This window comes from Oncorhynchus gorbuscha, linkage group LG15 (assembly GCF_021184085.1).
Source record: "Oncorhynchus gorbuscha isolate QuinsamMale2020 ecotype Even-year linkage group LG15, OgorEven_v1.0, whole genome shotgun sequence".
NCBI lineage: Eukaryota > Metazoa > Chordata > Actinopteri > Salmoniformes > Salmonidae > Oncorhynchus > Oncorhynchus gorbuscha.
In genome coordinates, this window is record NC_060187.1 from 28,966,748 (window position 1) to 28,985,760 (window position 19,013).

General features: G+C 44.5%; 2 protein-coding genes and 1 long non-coding RNA gene across 7 annotated transcripts in view; 1 reads left to right on the forward strand and 2 right to left on the reverse strand.

Annotated features, from left to right (window-relative positions):
* The window catches only part of LOC123996864 (dynamin-2-like), a 32,276-nt gene extending 20,971 nt beyond the window's left edge, over positions 1-11,305 (reverse strand). For all 3 annotated transcript variants that reach the window (XM_046300645.1, XM_046300644.1, XM_046300646.1), the window contains exons 1-7: positions 11,003-11,305; positions 10,482-10,724; positions 1,437-1,510; positions 791-940; positions 597-676; positions 375-498; positions 108-206 (exon numbers count right to left, since the gene is read on the reverse strand). In XM_046300645.1, coding sequence (XP_046156601.1) covers positions 108-206; positions 375-498; positions 597-676; positions 791-940; positions 1,437-1,510; positions 10,482-10,696 — 742 coding nt within the window. In that variant the 5' untranslated portion in view covers positions 10,697-10,724; positions 11,003-11,305. The remainder of the gene's footprint in view (positions 1-107; positions 207-374; positions 499-596; positions 677-790; positions 941-1,436; positions 1,511-10,481; positions 10,725-11,002) is intronic.
* A 1,664-nt stretch (positions 11,306-12,969) lies between these two features.
* Positions 12,970-17,011, reverse strand: LOC123996865 (eEF1A lysine and N-terminal methyltransferase-like). Of its 2 annotated transcripts, none has more exons than XM_046300648.1 (10): positions 16,576-17,011; positions 16,088-16,357; positions 15,818-15,910; positions 15,337-15,712; positions 15,016-15,215; positions 14,696-14,885; positions 14,436-14,624; positions 14,034-14,240; positions 13,745-13,876; positions 12,970-13,573 (listed from the first exon to the last, which is right to left on the reverse strand). In XM_046300648.1, exons 1-10 carry the CDS (start codon positions 16,726-16,728, stop codon positions 13,290-13,292), a joined length of 2,094 nt encoding a protein of 697 aa, XP_046156604.1. In that variant the 5' UTR covers positions 16,729-17,011; the 3' UTR covers positions 12,970-13,289. The 2 variants fall into 2 exon arrangements, with proteins under 2 accessions (XP_046156604.1, XP_046156603.1); XM_046300647.1 differs by having other exon boundaries at positions 14,436-14,627.
* On the forward strand, positions 16,451-19,013 carry LOC123996866. 2 transcript variants are annotated; one of them, XR_006832047.1, is made up of 4 exons: positions 16,451-17,218; positions 17,649-17,849; positions 18,392-18,495; positions 18,724-19,013. It is a non-coding gene; the product is annotated as an uncharacterized LOC123996866 (long non-coding RNA). The 2 variants fall into 2 exon arrangements; XR_006832048.1 differs by having other exon boundaries at positions 16,902-17,218; positions 17,649-17,740.

Below are 19,013 nucleotides of genomic sequence, written 5' to 3' on the forward strand. Positions count from 1 at the left end.
ACATCAAGCCTCCATTTCAACACTTACCTCAGCCTGGTCACGGGTGATGTTATGGGAACATTATTGGAACATTATGGGGAACATTATGGTAATAAAAGCCCATGTACCTCTGCGTAGTGGCAGTAACCTGTTCTCCAGTATGTGCCGGGCATCCGTTCCCTCGTCCATCAGATCCAACTTAGTGATCACCCCTATGGTCCGCAGGCCTGGTGGAAAACAATGAAGAAGAAAGTCAAACGGTACCCATGTTATATTCACTTCCAATGTACTGAATATTTTCACCATTGAAAAAAGAATGAAGAAAGAATGCTATATCTATGATTTGGACTATGTGAAAATGTGCTGGGGGAGATGTTCTGTCCTTCTGGTCTCACCCTGAGGGTCCACATCCTTGGCCAGTTTGAGAGCGTCAGAGTTGGCCAGGTCCATGTTAGCTGGAGTCACAGCCAAGACCAGACAGTTGTCTTTACAGATAAACTGCATGATCATGTCCCTCACCTGGGGAACAAATACAACACAACTGTATTTATGAAAGAAGAAGAAGGGTGGGAGAAATTGTCTTATAATATTAGTTGAATTGTACTGATGTGTCTGACCTGGTACTCTATATCAGCCGGCTGGTCTCCTACAGGGACTTTGGTAATGCCAGGCAGATCCACCAGGGTCAGGTTCAACACTGAGGACAAACAGACACACATATGTATGCATTGAAGCATCCGGTTTAGGTTGAGATGCAGGGTGTGTTACCATGTGGGGAGTGTGTAAGAGTAGTACACTGTGGTGTGTGTACCGTGAGGGGAATAAACTCGTAGGCTGATGGGGACAGGAGAGACGCCCTTATTGGTTCCAGTGAGTCTCACTGTCTCTGCTTCGATCTCCTGGCGAACTTCCTGAAAGTCTGAAAACATCTTCCCCTTACAGTGGAGAAACTCTGCATACTCTACAGAGATAGAGGGGTGGGTGAGAGAGAGATGCAGGAGATCAATGCCCATTTCACACAGACATCAAATATACATATATTATACCAATCGTCTTCGGACACATACGTCAGGCGTCAGATATCTAGTCTAGTTTGTATATATGACATCATTGCTGTATCTGCACTACACAGATAACAAACCCTGGAGCTTAGGGGAACAGAGCAGTACGATGTGCCTCCTAGTTGTGTACAATTAACAGCGTTCCGTCATTGTCCCTGAAGACAGACAGACAGGGAGTCACATATACACAGAGTGACAGTGAAGTGTAATGTGATGTATCCTACATCACGTGTGTGTGTGTGTGTGTGTGTGTGTGTGTGTGTGTGTGTGTGTGTGTGTGTGTGTGTGTGTGTGTGTGTGTGTGTGTGTGTGTGTGTGTGTGTGTGTGTGTGTGTGTGTGTGTGTGTGTGTGTGTGTGTGTGTGTGTGTGTGTGTGTGTGTGTGTGTGTGTGCTACCTGTGCTGGCAGAGATGAGCTGGAGGACCAAGGGTCTGCGGGTGACAATGCCAGAACCCCGGGGGAGGAAGTCCCTGAGAGGAGAGGAAGAGAAATGGGATAGAGGAATAGAAGAGTCAGGAGATGAAAGACTGACCTCCTCAGGCATCTGTCTCACTGCCAAACAACAGATACGCAGTGTGTCTGTGTATTAGCTCTATAGAGGAAGCTCCACTCGGAGGCACACTGCCAGGGCAGTCAGAGGCTCAGAGCCAATGCACACTTGGCCAAGTCGAGCCAGCACATTTTATCAGAGTCTGAAATACTAGACCGGCTCTCTCAACCTCACCATCTTTACTACTACAACACTTATTTGTGGAGGGCTTACATACCGGTATAGGTTTTTCCAGTGCAGGCAGGGGCATGTTCATTTATGTGTGATGACTAGGACACAGCTAGTGGAGGTTTGTTTTACTTTTAAAAGACAAGAGAAAGATGATATCAAGCACAACATTGGAACCTGAAGCATCTCTAACGTATTACAATAGCCCTACATACAATAGCTCTACATCTCAATGTCAAAACAAGCCCCACTCCGGCTACAGTATCAAGTACAAAGCAATAATGGGTGGAAAACACGATGACGTATTTATTGTCTTTCATTCCAACTTCAGAGTGCCACCTTTTTCCTGTTGTCCCGTTTTGTATTTATTTTACAGAATCCTACCTCCATTTATAATTCAGCTGTGACAACACAACATCCCTGGAGAGAGGAAGGACTGACACTCAGGGCAGGAGATACAGCTGGATTCAGCCTTCAGACATGAAGTCAGTGAGTCAGAGACAGAAAACACTGATAAAGGGGACACATTCTGCCAAGGAGACGCTTCAGTGTTGTTGTTAGCCTGTTACTGTGGGCGTGTGTCTGTGTGTCGTACGGCTGCAGAGAGAGTTCTCACCAGGTCAACAGCTCTCCTCCAGTGTCAGTTGATAGGAAATGAAGTAGAGGCTGCATCATGCCTGTCTGAAAGAGGTCCTGCTTATATGTCAGTCAGTAAGGAGGAGACATCAAGCATCAGCACACAGAGAGAGGCAAGAAAGGAACACAATGCCCTCTTCAGTTCAGCTCTGTTAGCTCAATGACTGACTGCACGTGCTCTAAGGCATACTCTGTCCCCTGACCTCTCTCTGATTCCAGTCCTTCAGAACAGACCCAGTCCTCAGCAGGGAGCCTGCTAGATAAGCCACCAAGTGCTGGACACTGTCACACAGCCATCACGCTCACACAGCCATATCAGGCATCCAGTAACCACTTCACTCTCAAATGCCAACATTGGCAGTTAATGCTGTTTAAATAAAGAAATATATACACTACCGTTCAAAAGTTTGGGGTCACTTAGAAATGTCCTTGTTTTTGAAAGAAACACACATTCTTTTGTCCATTAAAATAACATCAAATTGATCAGAAATACAGTGTAGACATTGTTAATGTTGTAAATAACTATTGTAGCTGGAAACGGCTGACTTTTTATGGAATATCTACATAGGCGTACAGAGGCCCATTATCAGCAACCATCACTCCTGTGTTCCAATGGCACATTGTGTTAGCTAATCCAAGTTTATCATTTTAAAAGGCTAATTGATCATTAGAAAACCCTTTTGCAATTACAGCTGAAAACTGTTGTTCTGATAAAGAAGCAGTAAAAAATGGCCTTCTTTAGACTAGTTGCGTATCTGGAGCAACAAAGCCTACTTCACTCACGCCGCCAAACATACCCTCGTAAAACTGACTATCCTACCGATCCTCGACGTCGGCGATGTCATTTACAAAATAGCTTCCAATACTCTACTCAGCAAACTGGATGCAGTCTATCACAGTGCCATCCGTTTTGTCACCAAAGCCCCTTATACCATCCACCACTGCGACCTGTATGCTCTAGTCAGCTGGCCCTCACTACATATTCGTCGCCAGGCTCCAGGTCATCTATAAGTCTATGCTAGGTAAAGCTCTGCCTTATCTCAGCTCACTGGTCACGATAACAACACCCACCTGTAGCACTCGCTCCAGCAGGTATATCTCACTGGTCATCCCCAAAGCCAACACCCTCTTTGGCTGCCTTTCCTTCCAGTTCTCTGCTGCCAACGACTGGAACGAATTGCAAAAATCGCTGAAGCTGGGGACTTATATTTCCCTCACTAACTTTAAACATCAGCTATCTGAGCAACTAACCGATCGCTGCAGCTGTATATAGCCCATCTGTAAATAACCCACCCAATCTACCTACCCCATCCCCATATTGTTTTTATTTACTTTTCTGCTCTTTTGCACACCAGTACTTCTATTTGCACATCACCATCTGCTCATCTATCACTCCAGTGTTCATTTGCTAAATTGTAATGACTTTGCTACTATGGCCTATTTATTGGCTTACCTCCTCACGCCATTTGCACACACTGTATTTATTTTATTTTATATTGTGTTATTGACTGTACGCTTGTTTATTCCATGTGTAACTCTGTGTTGTTGTTTGTGTCGCACTACTTTGCTTTATCTTGGCCAGGTCGCAGTTGTAAATGAGAACTTGTTCGACTAGCTTACCTGGTTAAATAAAGGTGAAATAAAAAAAAATGTAAAAATAAAATCAGCATTTGTGGGTTCGATTACAGGCTCAAAATGGCTAGAAACAAAGAACATTCTTCTGAAACTCGTCAGTCTATTCCATGCGAGAAATTGCCAAGAAACTGAAGATCTCGTACAACGCTGTGTACTACTCCCTTGACAGAACAGCGCAAATGGCTCTAACCAGAAAAGAAAGAGGAGTGGGAGGCCCTGGTGCACAACTGAGCAAGAGGACAAGTACATTAGAGTGTCTAGTTTGAGAAACAGACGCCTCACAAGTCCTCAACTGGCAGCTTCATTAAATGGTACCCGCCAAACACCAGTCTCAACATCAACAGTGAAGAGGCGAATCCGGGATGCTGGCCTTCTAGGCAGAGTTTCAAAGAAAAAGCCATATACCTCAGGTCTGGCCAATAAAAAAAAAGATTAAGATGGACAAAAGAACACAGACACTGGACAGAGGAACTCTGCCTAGAAGGCCAGCATTCCGGAGTCACCTCTTCACTGTTGACGTTGAGACTGGTGTCCCCAAACTTTTGAACAGTAGTGTATATACAGTGGCAAGAAAAATGATGTGAACCCTTCGGTAATATCTCAATTTCTGCATAAATTGGTCATAAGATTTGATCAGATCTTCATCTAGGTCACAACAATAGACAAACACAGTCTGCTGAAACGAATAAACACAAACAATTATGTCTGTTTTGAACACACCGTGTAAACATTCACAGTGCAGGGTGGGAAAGGTATGTGAACCCTTGGATTTAATAACTGATTGACCCTCCTTTGGCAGCAATAACCTCAACCAAACATTTTCTGTAGTTGCGGATCAGACCTGCACAACGGTCAGGAGAAATGTTGGACCATTCCTCTTTACAAAACTTCAGCAATATTCAGCAATATTCATGGGATGTCTGGTGTAAACTGCTCTCTTGAGGTCATGCCACAGCATCTCCATCGAGTTGAGATCAGGACTCTGACTGGGCCAATCCAGAAGGTGTATTTTCTTCTGTTGAATCCATTCTGTTGTTGATTTACATCTGTGTTTTGGGTCGTTGTCCTGTTGCATCACCTAACTTCTGTTGAGCTTCAATTGGCAGACAGATAGCCTAACTTTCTCCTGCAAAATGTCTTGATAAACTTGGGAATTCATTGTTCCGTCGATGATAACAAGCTGTCCAGGCCCTGAGGCAGCAAAGCAACACCAAACCATGATGCTCCCTCCACCATACTTTACAGTTGGGATGAGGTTGAGATGTTGGTGTGCTGTGCCTTTTTTCTCCACACATAGTGTTGTGTGTTCCTTCCAAACAACTCAACTGTAGTTTCATCTGTCTACAGAATATTTTGCCAGTAGCTCTGCGGAACACCCAGGTGCACTTTTGCAAACGTCAGATGCGCAGCAATGTTTTCTTGGACAGCGGTGGATTCTTCCGTGCATTCGTGTTTAATGTATCGTAGACTCGTCAACAGACATGTTAGCATATTTCAGAGATTTCTGTAAGTCTTTAGCTGGCACTCTAGGATTCTTCTTAACCTTATTGAGCATTCTGCGCTGTGCACTTGCAGCCATCTTTGCAGGATGGCCACTCCTAGGGAGAGTAGCAACAGTGCTGAACTTTCTCCATTTATAGACTATTTGTCTTACCATGGACTGATGAACATCAAGGCTTTTAGAGATTATTTTGTAACCCTTTCCAGCCGTATGCAAGTCAACAATTCTTAATCTTAGGTCTTCTGAGATCTCTTTTGTTCGAGGCATAGTTCACATCAGGCAATGCTTCTTGTGAATAGCAAACTCACATTTTGTGAGTGTTTTTTATAGGGCAAGGCAGCTCTAACCAACATCTCCAATCTCCAAGCTAGCTTTTGGAGAAGTAATTTGCATAGGGGTTCACATACTTTTTCCAACCTACACTGTGAATGTTTAAATGATGTATTCAATAAAGAAAAGAAAAATACAATAATTTGTGTTATTAGTTTAAGCACACTATGTTTGTCTGTTGTTAGATGAAGATCAGATCAAATTTGATGACCAATTTATGCAGAAATCCAGGTAATTCCAAAGGGTTCACATACTTTTTCTTGCTACTGTATATTTAACAATGCAAGTCAGTTAAGAACAAATTCTTATTTATAATAACGGCCTACACCGGCCGACTCTTTTCTCTGTATATATCAATGATGTTGCTCTTGCTGCGGGCGATTCCCTGATCCACCTCTACGCAGACGACACCATTCTGTATACTTCTGGCCCTTCCTTGGACACTGTGCTATCTAACCTCCAAACGAGCTTCAATGCCATACAACACTCCTTCCGTGGCCTCCAACTGCTCTTAAACGCTAGTAAAACCAAATGCATGCTTTTCAACCGCTCGCTGCCTGCACCTGCACGCCCGACTAGCATCACCACCCTGGATGGTTCCGACCTAGAATATGTGGACATCTATAAGTACCTAGGTGTCTGGCTAGACTGTAAACTCTCCTTCCAGACTCATATCAAACATCTCCAATCCAAAATCAAATCTAGAGTCGGCTTTCTATGCCAAACTTAATCTAGTAAAACTGACTATCCTAACAATCCTCGACTTCGGCGATGCCATCTACAAAATAGCTTAGATGCAGTTTATCACAGTGCCATCCGTTTTGTTACTAAAGCACCTTATACCACCCACCACTGCACCATGTATGCTCTAGTCGGCTGGCCCTCGCTACATTTTCGTCGCCAGACCCACTGGCTCCGGGTCATCTACAAGTCCATGCTAGGTAAAGCTCCGGCTTATGTCAGTTCACTGGTCACGATGGCAACACCTACCCGTAGCACGCGCTCCAGCAGGTGTATCTCACTGATGATCCCTAAAGCCAACACCTCATTTGGCCGCCTTTCCTTCCAGTTCTCTGCTGCCTGTGACTGGAACGAATTGCAAAAATCACTGAAGTTGGAGACTTATTTCCCTCACCAACTTTAAACATCGGCTATCTGAGCAGCTAACCGATCGCTACAGCTGTACATAGTCCATCTGTAAATAGCCCACCCAATTTACCTACCTCATCCCCATACTGTTTTTATTTATTTACTTTTCTGCTCTTTTGCACACCATTATCTCTACTTGCACATGATCATCTGATCATTTATCACTCCAGTGTTAATCTGCTAATTTGTAATTATTCGCTCCTATGGCCTATTTATTGCCTACATCCTCATGCCTTTTGCACACACTGTATATATACTTTTTTTTCAACTGTGTTATTGACTTGTTTATTGTTAACTCCATGTGTAACTCTTGTTGTCTGTTCACACTGCTATGCTTTATCTTGGCCAGGTCGCAGTTGTAAATGAGAACTTGTTCTCAACTAGCCTACCTGGTTAAATAAAGGTGAAATAAAAATCAAATAAATAAAAACCCGGAAAACGCTGGGCCAATTGTGTGCCGCCCTATGGGACTCCCAATCACAGCCAGTTGTGTTACAGCCTGGATTCGAACCAGGGTGTCTGTAGTGACACCTCGAGCACTGAGATGCGGTGGCTTAGAGCCCAAAAATTTAAGATTAGGCAGGACACTTTTTTTATGATGAGCATGGGCTTTTATTACAGGATATTAGATGACTGTCATTCATATTCCACTCACCCAGTTCAATGTAACAGTGATAGGTTTAGGCTACTACATGATATTCACATTTTCCCTATAACCATCATGAGGTTGCTACAATCATTATTCCAAACAGTTGCAAACAAGAGTTTCAATTGGACAAATGCAGGTTTATCCCGATTTCGTTACGTTTAAGAAACGTTTTTCAACAGAATCGGCGGAATGAATACACAATTCACTTTTATTGCAGCCACATACAAACAGCATCATCACTTTGTTCATTGTATAATTCCTTCTTGCATCTATGCACTCTACTCCTCTCACATTTTCCCTTCGTTTGCAAACTTCTGTGCACAACACATATGTCTGTGACCAGGCGAAAAACATTTCTTAAAGCCAAACCGCTACACACAGCTTACATCGTTGTCAACCATATTTGCGGACGTCATAGTCAACATGGCGACTAGTACTAAAGCGTTAGTAAACCCACTACAATCATGCAGTACAGTGTACAGGAAACAGAGTATGTGAGCGGAGCGAGATTCCAGAAGGCTGGAGCGGCGGCCTTCTCGTCCACTCCAATTTCGATCTAGTAGCGCTCACTTCATGAGCTCAGGGCAAGCCTGGCCCAGCATGCCTTTGTAGTCTACTTGTGTGCTCCTATAGCCCCTTGCTTTAGCTACTGTCATGGAGTTCACTCAATCTTTTCAGAAAGGAACTGATAGAACACACAGGTGCTAAATCAAGGTGAATTACAAAGATGAGGACCAAGAGCAAGAGAGGGAGTGCTGTGATGTAGTGTCCACCACTAAAGAATCATTGTGGGACCTGAAAATACACTTATCCCGAAAGGCCTGATGGTGTACTTACTACGTGCACATGCTAAAAGTAAGGAAAGAGTTGGGTAGATAACAAAGTGTGTCATTGTAGCAAAGTATTTTATTTTAAATCAGATCTCTTAAACAAATGTTAATTTTGTTCTATTATCTATACAATAGGCCATAGTTGATTTTGGCCCAATAGGCCTGGCATATTCCTACGTTCAAGGAGCTTTACGTTTTGATTGGGTTATTTTGCCTAGAAACCTTTAGGCCTGCCTATATAAAAAATATATTTTAAAAACTCTGCATCTCTGCCCAGCCTGGCGAGAGTGGCCTAAAGGGTGTTTAGGATCCCCAGTGGCTCTGCAAGAGTGGCTTAAAGGGTGTTTAGGATCCCCAGTGGCTCTGCAAGAGTGGCCTAAAGGGTGTTTAGGATCCCCAGTGGCTCTGCAAGAGTGGCCTAAAGGGTGTTTAGGATCCCCAGTGGCTCTGCAAGAGTGGCCTAAAGGGTGTTTAGGATCCCCAGTGGCTCTGCAAGAGTGGCCTAAAGGGTGTTTAGGATCCCCAGTGGCTCTGCAAGAGTGGCCTAAAGGGTGTTTAGGATCCCCAGTGGCTCTGCAAGAGTGGCTTAAAGGGTGTTTAGGATCCCCAGTGGCTCTGCAAGAGTGGCCTAAAGGGTGTTTAGGATCCCCAGTGGCTCTGCAAGTGTAGAGAGAATATTCTCAGCTGCTGGCCTGCTCTCCAGGCACCATCGCACGAGCCTGAATCCACAGACTGGCCAAACTGGTGTTTCTAAAAATGAATTAAAAAGGCACTTTCGTTTAATTTGTATTTAATTCTAAGTAAGTCACAGCCTATATGCGCAATTTATAGACTATAATGATTTAATACAAGTAAGTATTATTTGAATGCTGAGTGCTTTATGTCCCTACCAGTCTATTGTGTCGCACTTGCAAATGCTTCACAATGTATTTCTTTATAAGCTATAGCCTTGAAATAATAGAAATAATATAGACAAAATAATTCATTTTCGTTCCTTCTTAGGCTCCCTGTCCGGCTCCTGACCTATTCAGAGTGTTTATATGCTGTTTAATATGACATGTAGTCTATTTGAAATGTGTACTTCTTACATTCACCTTTTCATGTTTATTCAAATACTTTTCATTCAAATCCATATGCTTTGGTTTCAATACTTCAAAACCAAATGGTAGGTCCAGGTAGTCACAACAATAGATGGCTGTTGGTTAAATTGGGATTTTTATGAATGGAGCGAATTTGGAGTGCCAGTTTTTTTTCCTCTGAGAGCAGAGCGGTTTTCAGTGGAGCGTTGGAAAGGACATGGAGCACCGGAGCGGTGCACAATCACTGCTCCATGAGAAATGAGCGGGATTTCCAACTGCCCTCAAATGCTCTGACAACAAGCAGGTTAGCAGTTACACTGATGGAGACTGCTGTTGCTGCTACTGCAGACCTTCATTGCAAAACAGTGTTTTAATCAGTTATTTTGTGATGTGAAAATATTTAGTATAGTTTAATCTAAAAAGGATAACTTAAAAAAAGTTTTTATTTTTATGAAATTCACTGAGCAGGATGATCCTCCCCTTCCTCCTCTGAGCCCCCACTTCATGCCAACCATACTGAGAAAGAAAAGGAGAACCTCTTATTGTCTCCTCTCTCCATCTGCTATGATCTGAAAACACTTGTTTACACATCATGCCTATTGTCACATAACTTAACTAATTTGTAACACTGGAGAAGGATCAGCTGCTTCAAACACAACTACCCTTGGCAGAGGGTTTAGTAAACAACCCATGCTAGCGCTCACTGAATATGAGAGGGTGTCTGTCTGCAGTGTGCATTCATTTGGAGAGGTCAACTGTTGGGAACCATGAATCTCTACCAAACTCAAAACAGCCAGCATCTGAATAACCCATCATTGAATAACATCATGAATGGTTTCCTGCACATGAATGGTTCTGGTGCATTAGCTGATGTCTTATTGTTGATGATCACTAGCTAGGTCTGACTACCATACCTGCCCACAAAGTTCTCCAGGACAGAGCTCTTGCCTGCGCTCTGACCGCCAACGACCGCTATCTGCGGCAGGTCTAGGTTGCAGCTCTGGCCAATGGTGCTGAAGGCATCCTGGAGCCTATTCACCAAGGGGATCAGCTCCTCCATCCCCCGGTTGCCCATGGCGACAGTGCCCGTCCGACTGTCAACCACCTGAATTTGTACAGACAACACCATCCGGACCGAACTTTCTGGTTCGGTTAACCTGGGAAGAATGACATAATTGTGGACAAGCAAATTTGCCAAATTTACACGAATAAATTTAAGCATTCAAAAATAATGTTATTTGGGATATTTTGATAGCTGAGCTGACAACAACCAGTGAGCAAGCTATTGTAGCTATCGCAGGGCTAACAACAACAACTTCAAGTGAGTGCTGGCCCTGGTTGATATTTATTGAATCGGCATGCCACTAAAACAAATAGTAAGTTTGCATATGTATACATTATTTCTAGTTTTTTTATCTAGCGGTTATCTGGATACCTGGTAGTCGGTCTAAAAAGCCGTTCTCTCTCTTGTCTTGCTGTTAACGTTAGCAATGGTACTGTCAAATCCAACTTGGCACCGCAGTGGTCCGGACACCCTGTGCGAGCAAGCCTAACCCAAACGCAAGTTACACCCTGTGTTTAACATTTACTTCCTGTTGGAAAAGACGATCCCAAAAAGTCAAAGAGAGAATCGTATAGGTAACATTTCCTCCGGTGGACTTTGAATCTGATTCGACACGGTTAAGCAAGTGAAACAACTCGATGACAATTTGATCAATTTGACAGTTAACGGGTCTCTCTCTGCGCATGCGTACAAATCTGTGCAGGAGTTGCCAGAAAGTCTGCACGCCCATTCATGGCTGTTAACAGAACAGGTGGCCAGTTAAAATATTGATTTTGCTTGACAGACAGGTAATATTCCCCGCCTCCAGCCCAGGGCTATTTAAATCACACCCACCTCGCAGTAACTGTCTCACTTGATCATGTAGTCTGGAGACTGTAACCATGCCACACGATTCATCTACTGTAAATAACACGGCTACATTCTTTGGCAGCGAGAGAGTATGTGTGAGTGAGAGGCAGTGCTGTATCAAATCAGCTGTGGGTAAGGGGATCTTTATGCAAAAGATTTCAGATGAAAATCTGCCAGAAAAAAAATTATATTCTAAAATATCTTGAAACTAACTATAAGCATAAGAAAATCACTCCAGGGTTCATCATCAATAAACACCAGAGAAAAGTTTGAGAATAAAACGTTTATTTATTCTGTTGGGACCAAGTACACAGAACAAAAATATAAACCCAACATGTTATGTGTTGGTCCCATGTTTCATGAGCTGAAATAAAAGACCAGGGGATTTTTCCATAGCACAAAAAATATTTATCTAAAATTGTGCACAAATTTGTTTTCATCCCTGTTAGTGAGTATTTTTCCTTTGCCAAGATAATCCATCCACCTGACAGGTGTGTTATATCAAAAAAACTGATTAAACAGCATGATCATTACACAGGTGCACCTTGTGCTGGAGACAAAAAATGGCCACTCTAAAATGTGCAGTTGTCACACAATACAATGCCACATATGTCTCAAGTTATGGGAGCGTGCAATTGGCATGTTGACTGCAGGAATGTCCACCAGAGACGTTGCCAGAGAATTTAATGTTAATTTCTCTACTATAAGCCACCTCTAACATCATTTTAGAGAATTTGGCAGTACTTCCAACCGGCCTCACACCTGCAGACCACATGTAACCACACCAGACCAGGACCTCTACAACCGGCTTCTTCGCCTGCGGGATCGTGGGTTTGCATAACCACATAATTTCTGCACAAACTGTTAGAAACCATATCTGAGAAGTTCATCTGTTTACTCGTCATCCTCACCAGGGTCTTGACCTGACTGCAGTTCAGCATCGTAACAGACTTCTGTGAGCAAATGCTCACCTTGGATGTCCACCGGCACGTTGGAGGAGAAGTGTGCTCTTCATAGATGAATCCCAGTTCCAACTGTACTGGGCAGATGGCAGACATGGCATTGTGTGGGTGAGCGGTTTGGTGATGTCAACGTTGTGAACAGAGTGCCCCATGGTAGCGGTAGGGTTATGGTAAGGGCAGGCATAAGCTACAGACAACGAACACAATTGCATTTTATCGATGGCAACTTGAATGCACAGAGAAACCGCAACGAGATCCTGAGGCCCATTGTCGTGCCACTCATCCACTGTCAGCACGATAATGCAAGACCCGATGGTGTAAGGATCTGTACACATTTCCTGGAAGATGAAAATGTCCCACTTCTTCCATAGCTTGCATGCTCACCAGATATGTCACCCAATGAGCATGTTTGGGATGATCTGGATCGATGTGTACGACAGCGTGTTCCAGTTCCCGCCAATATCCAGAAACTTTGCAAATCCATTGAAGAGTGGGACAACAGTCCATTGGCCACAATCAACAGCCTGATAAACTCTATGTGAATGAGATGTGTCACACTGCATGAGGCAAATGGTGGTCACACCAGATACTGACTGGTTTCCTGATCCACGCTCTACAGATTCATATCTGTATTCCCAGTCGTGAAATCCATAGGTTAGGGCCTAATTATTTTATTTAAATCAAATGATTTTCTAATATGAACTGCAACTCTGAAATGATCACATGTAGCATTTATATTTTTGTTCAGTATACATCTGAACATTTTTATTTCCTACATTGCATGTAGCATTTTGAGAATTAAAATGATACTTTTTCACATTGTCCTCTTCTCCTCATCCCCCTCTCCCTCATGCCACATTCAGGTCCTCTAGCAGCTCAGTGATGTCTATCTGAGGGATGCAGGTTGCTGCTCTACTGCTGTTCATGCCCAGTGCTACCTGTAGAGTCTTCCCTGCCTTCAGCAGGCTGGGCGGGACTCCTGTCTCCCCCGTTCCCCTGGAGCACAGCAGCACCTCATTGACCTCCCCCTCGATGCCCCGGGAGAGCACACGCGGGAACACACCCCGCACACGACCCAACACACTCTTCTTCAATGCAGAGTCACGACACACCAGGTTCAACATGAACACACCTGGTGGGGAGGGGTGACAGAGACGGACAGAGGAGGGAGGGTGTAATATGGTGAGATATAAGACACACCTCGATAAGACCTAGGTCTACAGGCTTTGAAAAATGTAACATTTTAGATTTGGAAAATAAAGCAGGCTAGCTCCTTGAAAGTTATTTTTAAATATTACTGTACCTCGAGATGTCAGCAGATTGCCAACTCTCTCCAGGAAGGCTGTTTCTACGAAGGCAGGAGGAGGACAGCTCATCCCCAAACTGGGGTCCTTACTGTCCACGTCAAACATGATGACATCATACTGATGACCACCTAGACAGGTAAGAGAATAGTGTTAATCATGTGCATGCTCGAGGTTACAAATGTGCTCTTGAAGCAACCTTTTACTTTCCCCCTCCCACCTTAAATGTGTATCCGGTATCTCTTCCTCATCTCCCTCTCTCGTCCCCCTCCCTCCCAGAACTCTCACCTTCTCTCTCAATGTTGTTAATGTGTTCCAGTCCATCTCCCAGTGTGACAGTGAGCCTGTCATCAGGTGTGAAGCCGAACCATCCCTGAGCCACCTCCAGTACTGCTGGATCCAGCTCCACCACCTCCACCCTGGCTCCAGGTACAAAGTCCCGCAGGAACTGGGGCAGCCCTCCTCCACCCAGTCCCACCAGGAGCACTGACACATCTACAGAGAAGTTATAGGAGACATGACAGACAGGAGACATTTGGCTGATTCATCAGATCTGTCGTGTCAAGTGACCAAACTTCCTGTAGGCAAAAATAGTGGATTTGAGAAAAACTGTCAAACACAGACTGCTATTTGGCAGGTATGTGGGCACGGGGCGACTGACTTGCAGACAATGCTGGCAAATACACCTACCTTTGTTGTGGTCGGTGCCCACTCCTAGCATGGCGAGGCCAGCCACCATGACCCTGTGGTGGGTACAGCATAGATAGCCTTTGTCCACCTCCAGGGCACCACCTGGTGTCTGGGATGGGGTTGTCATGGGGGGAGGGGCAGAGGGCTTGGCTTTCCTTCTGCTCTTCTTATTCTTCTGAGACGAGGTTGCTGCTAAAGTTAAAGAGACTGTTAGCTACTGAACTCACCAAGTAATAAAAACTGTGTGTGTTTGTCCTCACCTGCTGCTGGATTAGTGAGGCGGCTCTCTGACTGGACCAGTCCGTCGTTACCCAGGAAGACCAGTCTACGGTAGAGCTGACCATCCTCTCCTCTCACATCCTCTACAGAGTACTGACCACTCAGATCACTGGTACCATGACTCACCACCGCCCTCCAACCCAGCTCACCTCCCACCGACAGGAACGGAACCTACAGGGGGAGGGACAGGGATGGGGAGAGGGAGACAGGAAAAATGGGTGAAGGGGGCCAGATCATAGAGAAATTAGGAAACATGTTTTTTAAACTACAACCCAAAATAGAATAATCACAACTTCCTTACTTTCTGATTGGCTGGCATCCCAGGGGGGGCGAGTTCCATCACCATGGGGGAGAGCTCCGATTGGACAGCCTGCATGTCAGTATACTCCTGTTCTCTGTGCATGGCCACGACAACCAGACGTCTGAAGTTAGCGCTAGCCGCTAGTTGGCCCCGCCCCTCGGCCAAGCCGTACAGCCAATCAGTCTCTCTGCCCTGAGGCACTGTCAGGGTTGAGACAGGAAGAGCAAGGTTTAGAAAGCAGCCAAGAACAGAAAGGAAAGATAAACATAACCATGTTTTTCCACCCAGGTGTGCCGATAGATGACAAATCCTGTCCCTCACCTATGAAGATGGCAAAGTGGTTTGCACGAGGAACCTTGGCACCAGGGGGGCAGTCCTGTACGGTGAGGGTGTAGCGGGGTCGCCCAGTGGGGGCGTGGCAGAGGGTCAACGAGGGGGTAGAGGTCGAGTCTGTACCTGTACGGAGCCTCTGTCTCAGCATGGCGTACGCCTGGCGCTCTCTCACCACAGACAGCAGGTCTATCACCACGGGAAGCCTCACGGGGTCACCATCCTCCCCTTGGCACATCTCCAGGATGGGCATGGGCATTGGCTGGCGGAACTTTGTGCAAACCAATACGAAGACAGGCAGAGCGAAGGAAGAGACGTCCTGGCTCTCTGGGTCACCCAGACAATGGAGTCTCACAGCCCAGCCCACCTACATTTCAATCATTTTGAGAATGCTCTTATCCTGAGTGAATTGAATTAAAGTAGGTAAGGCAACCATCTATCACTATCAATGCATCTAACCTAAGCATTTTACCTGGATGAAGTGATCCACAGCCAGCTTGATGACACTCTCCTGGGCCAGGGTCACACAGACGTAGCGGCCTCCTATACCCAGGACACGGCCCACCTACACAAACACAAGGCATAAAGGGTTTATTGCATGTGAATAAACTTTAAAACACATTTTACTAACTGGTATGTATACCAGAGGTGGCCAACACTCCTGGAGTGCTACTATGTGCAGGGCTTCTGGCTTTGTTAAACTATTTTATAATCCCTGTCAAGATACTCCACACCAGCACACCTCAGCCAGCATCCTCCCAGCTAGAGCCCCCTCCTGGGAGGCCATGGCGTCCAGTGTCCCCTTGTCCAGTACAGCCTGGTAGCTTCCGTCCTCATAGGGCGTCTGGGTGGCATCCACCTTCTGGAAGGTCAGGTCTGGGCGCTGCTTGGCATTCTTCTGGTTCATGTTATTCACCACCGTCTCACTAATGTCAATGTTGGTCAGATGTCTGTAGCCAACGTCATACAGCTGCTCACTCAGCTCAGAGTTACCACAGCCCACCACCAAGACCTGGGACAGACGAGACAAGATACGCATGACTGTAAGTCGCGTTGGATAAAAGAGTCTGTTAAGGGACCCTGTCATTTGGATAGGATTTCTTCCGTGCGTCATATAATACAAGACGTACATGGCTCTTCAGTAGAAAGAAATTCAGCAGAAGACAAATTGACTGTGGAGTCGGAACATTTTTAGGGGGCATTTTCCTACATGTCAGGGTATCTGCTCACCTTATCCCGCGGTTTGATGTATTTGTGCAGCACGCCACAGAGTTTGTTGTAGTCTCCATACCACTCAAACGCCTTCTCTCCTCTCTTCTTGAAGAAGCGTTCCCAGTACTCTGCAGAACTGAACTCCTCGGCAGTGCGAGGTAGAAGACTCATCTTTAACACTTGCTAGGTCTATATCAGTAGCTAGCTTGCTACTTGTAAACAAACTAACGTTAGAATACTTTCGATTAGCTTTGAACAAGCTAGCTAAGATTCAGGAACATGCAGGACATTATACATGTGTAACGGTAGCAATTGGTAGATTGTCAATTGGTCGAAAAACGTATTATCAAGCTAGAAATGCTTGGATTTTCAGCCCCTATCTTTCCCACATGGTATGTTCACCCGGACATTATTCCGAGCTGTACACAACTACATTTCGATTGGATAGCTCTGAATAGGCGGAGTTCCTAGTCTAATGCTGATTAGCTGAGATTCTTGACAGAAGCCTGTCATTGTCTGATGTGGAATCGGATGCCTTTGCGACCCGGCGAGTTCTGGTCCGTTGGTGATTATCTTCCGGACAACAAGAGGTATCAACATGGCTGTCCCAACCGGGAGATCTGTGGTCTTCGTGACTGGCAACGCAAATAAACTAGAAGAGGTAGCAGAATGGTTCACAAGAACCGACATTCCATGTAGAAAAGCTCTATTGTGAACATTAAACGTTGCAGCGTGTGCTGTTTATTAGAGGCTTTACTTTGGCAGCCAACCCATGTGAATGCATGGAAATGACTGACGGGGAATGTGGTGGTGGTTTTAGATTACACTTGCACAGATCAAATGGTTTGATAGCTGTTATTAGCCGATAAAATAGATTACGGTTCACCTAGATTACGGAGACATTATTTATAGATTGGCAGGTATTGGTGCTTTCGACCGGCTATATGTTCTTTACCATTCGGCCATCAGATTTGCCACCAATGCTCCTTATAGGACACATCACTGCATTCTATACTCCTCTGTAAACTGGTCATCTCTGTATACCTCTCGCAAGACCCACTGATCGATTCTTATTTATACAACCATTTTAGGCCTCACTCCCCCCTATCTGAGATATCTACTGCAGCCCTGATCCTCCACATACAACACCCGTTCTGCTGCAACAAACACTCAAACTGGACTGGTAGGGAGTGGGCAATTTTGTTACGTTTTTCCACTCACCAGGTTTATTCCGAAAAATGTATGTCCTCACTCTGGTAGCCTATGGACAAACATTAAGAATAAGCTACGTGGTGAGTTGATCATGCTACTTTGTATGCGTTGTTTGTTGACATCCTTGTTATTAACGAAGTTTTTGGAACAGATTCCTGTTGGAACGTTCCACAAATTATACCCACCCGTTGTGACAGCTTTGCGTGATGTATTGTTGTCTCTACTTTCTTGCCCTTTGTGCTGTTGTTTGTGCCTAATAATGTTTGTACAAGGTTTTGTGTTTCTACTATGTTGTGTTGCTGCCTTGCTATGTTGTGTTGCTGCCTTGCTATGTTGTCTTAGTTCTGTCTTTATGTAGTGTTGGCTCTTGTCGTAATGTGTGTTTTGTCCTATATTTCTACATTTTAAAAATCCCAGCCCCCGTCCCAGCAAGAGGCCTTTTGATAGGCCGTCATTGTCAAAAAAAAAAATTGTTCTTAACTGACTTGCCTAGTTAAATAAAGACAATAAATAGATGGAGATATGTGTTGTACAAAGATAACATTAACTGAGTTACAGAAGTTTTGCAGTCTGACTAAAAGTCCATGCTATTTAAAATAATGCTCTGTTCTCTGACCAACAGGGGATTCAGATCCTGGGGGACAAGTTTCCCTACAAACTAGTGTCCAAGAAGATTGACTGTGAGTACACCTTATCAATGGTTCCTGAATAAACTGAAGCCAGAAGGTAAGCAATGACTCATATAAGCTACAAAGCCTATGTTATGTATAAATGAATACAGTTACTTACAGTAAATGTAAAGTTACCAATTATTATGTAAGCGTGTGTGAACTGTCAAGGACACGGTTTGGTTCTAATGATGAACTTAGCCATAAGATGCTTTTTAAAAATTATATAGGATCATCTGGTTCTCATGATGAACAGCCTTAAGATGTTTTTTATTTTATTATATAGGATCCTATGGTTCTAATGATGAACTTAGCCTTAAGATGCCTTTGGGCATCGGCCCAGGTCAGTTTAAGATGCTGGCTGGGTTTGAGGACAAGTCGGCCTGGGCTTTGTGTACCTTTGCCTTCTGTCCAGGGAAAGAGGAACCGGTACAACTCTTCAGAGGGATAACTGAGGTAAGAATATCACACACACACACACCACACTGAACATCTCTGCATGCTTGCTCTAATATACAGTACCAGTCAAAGGTTTGGACACACCTACCCATTCCAGGGTTTTTCTTTATTTTTAAT

Excerpts from the sequence above, each read along its gene's own strand:
- LOC123996865 (XM_046300647.1), bottom strand. The coding sequence starts at position 16,728 with ATGAGTCTTCTACCTCGCACTGCCGAGGAGTTCAGTTCTGCAGAGTAC. Across the intron at positions 14,628-14,695 it reads CCTCACTAATCCAGCAGCAG|CAGCAACCTCGTCTCAGAAG; the intron begins GTGAGGACAAAC and ends CTTTAACTTTAG. Across the intron at positions 14,241-14,435 it reads GGGCACCGACCACAACAAAG|ATGTGTCAGTGCTCCTGGTG; the intron begins GTAGGTGTATTT and ends ACTTCTCTGTAG.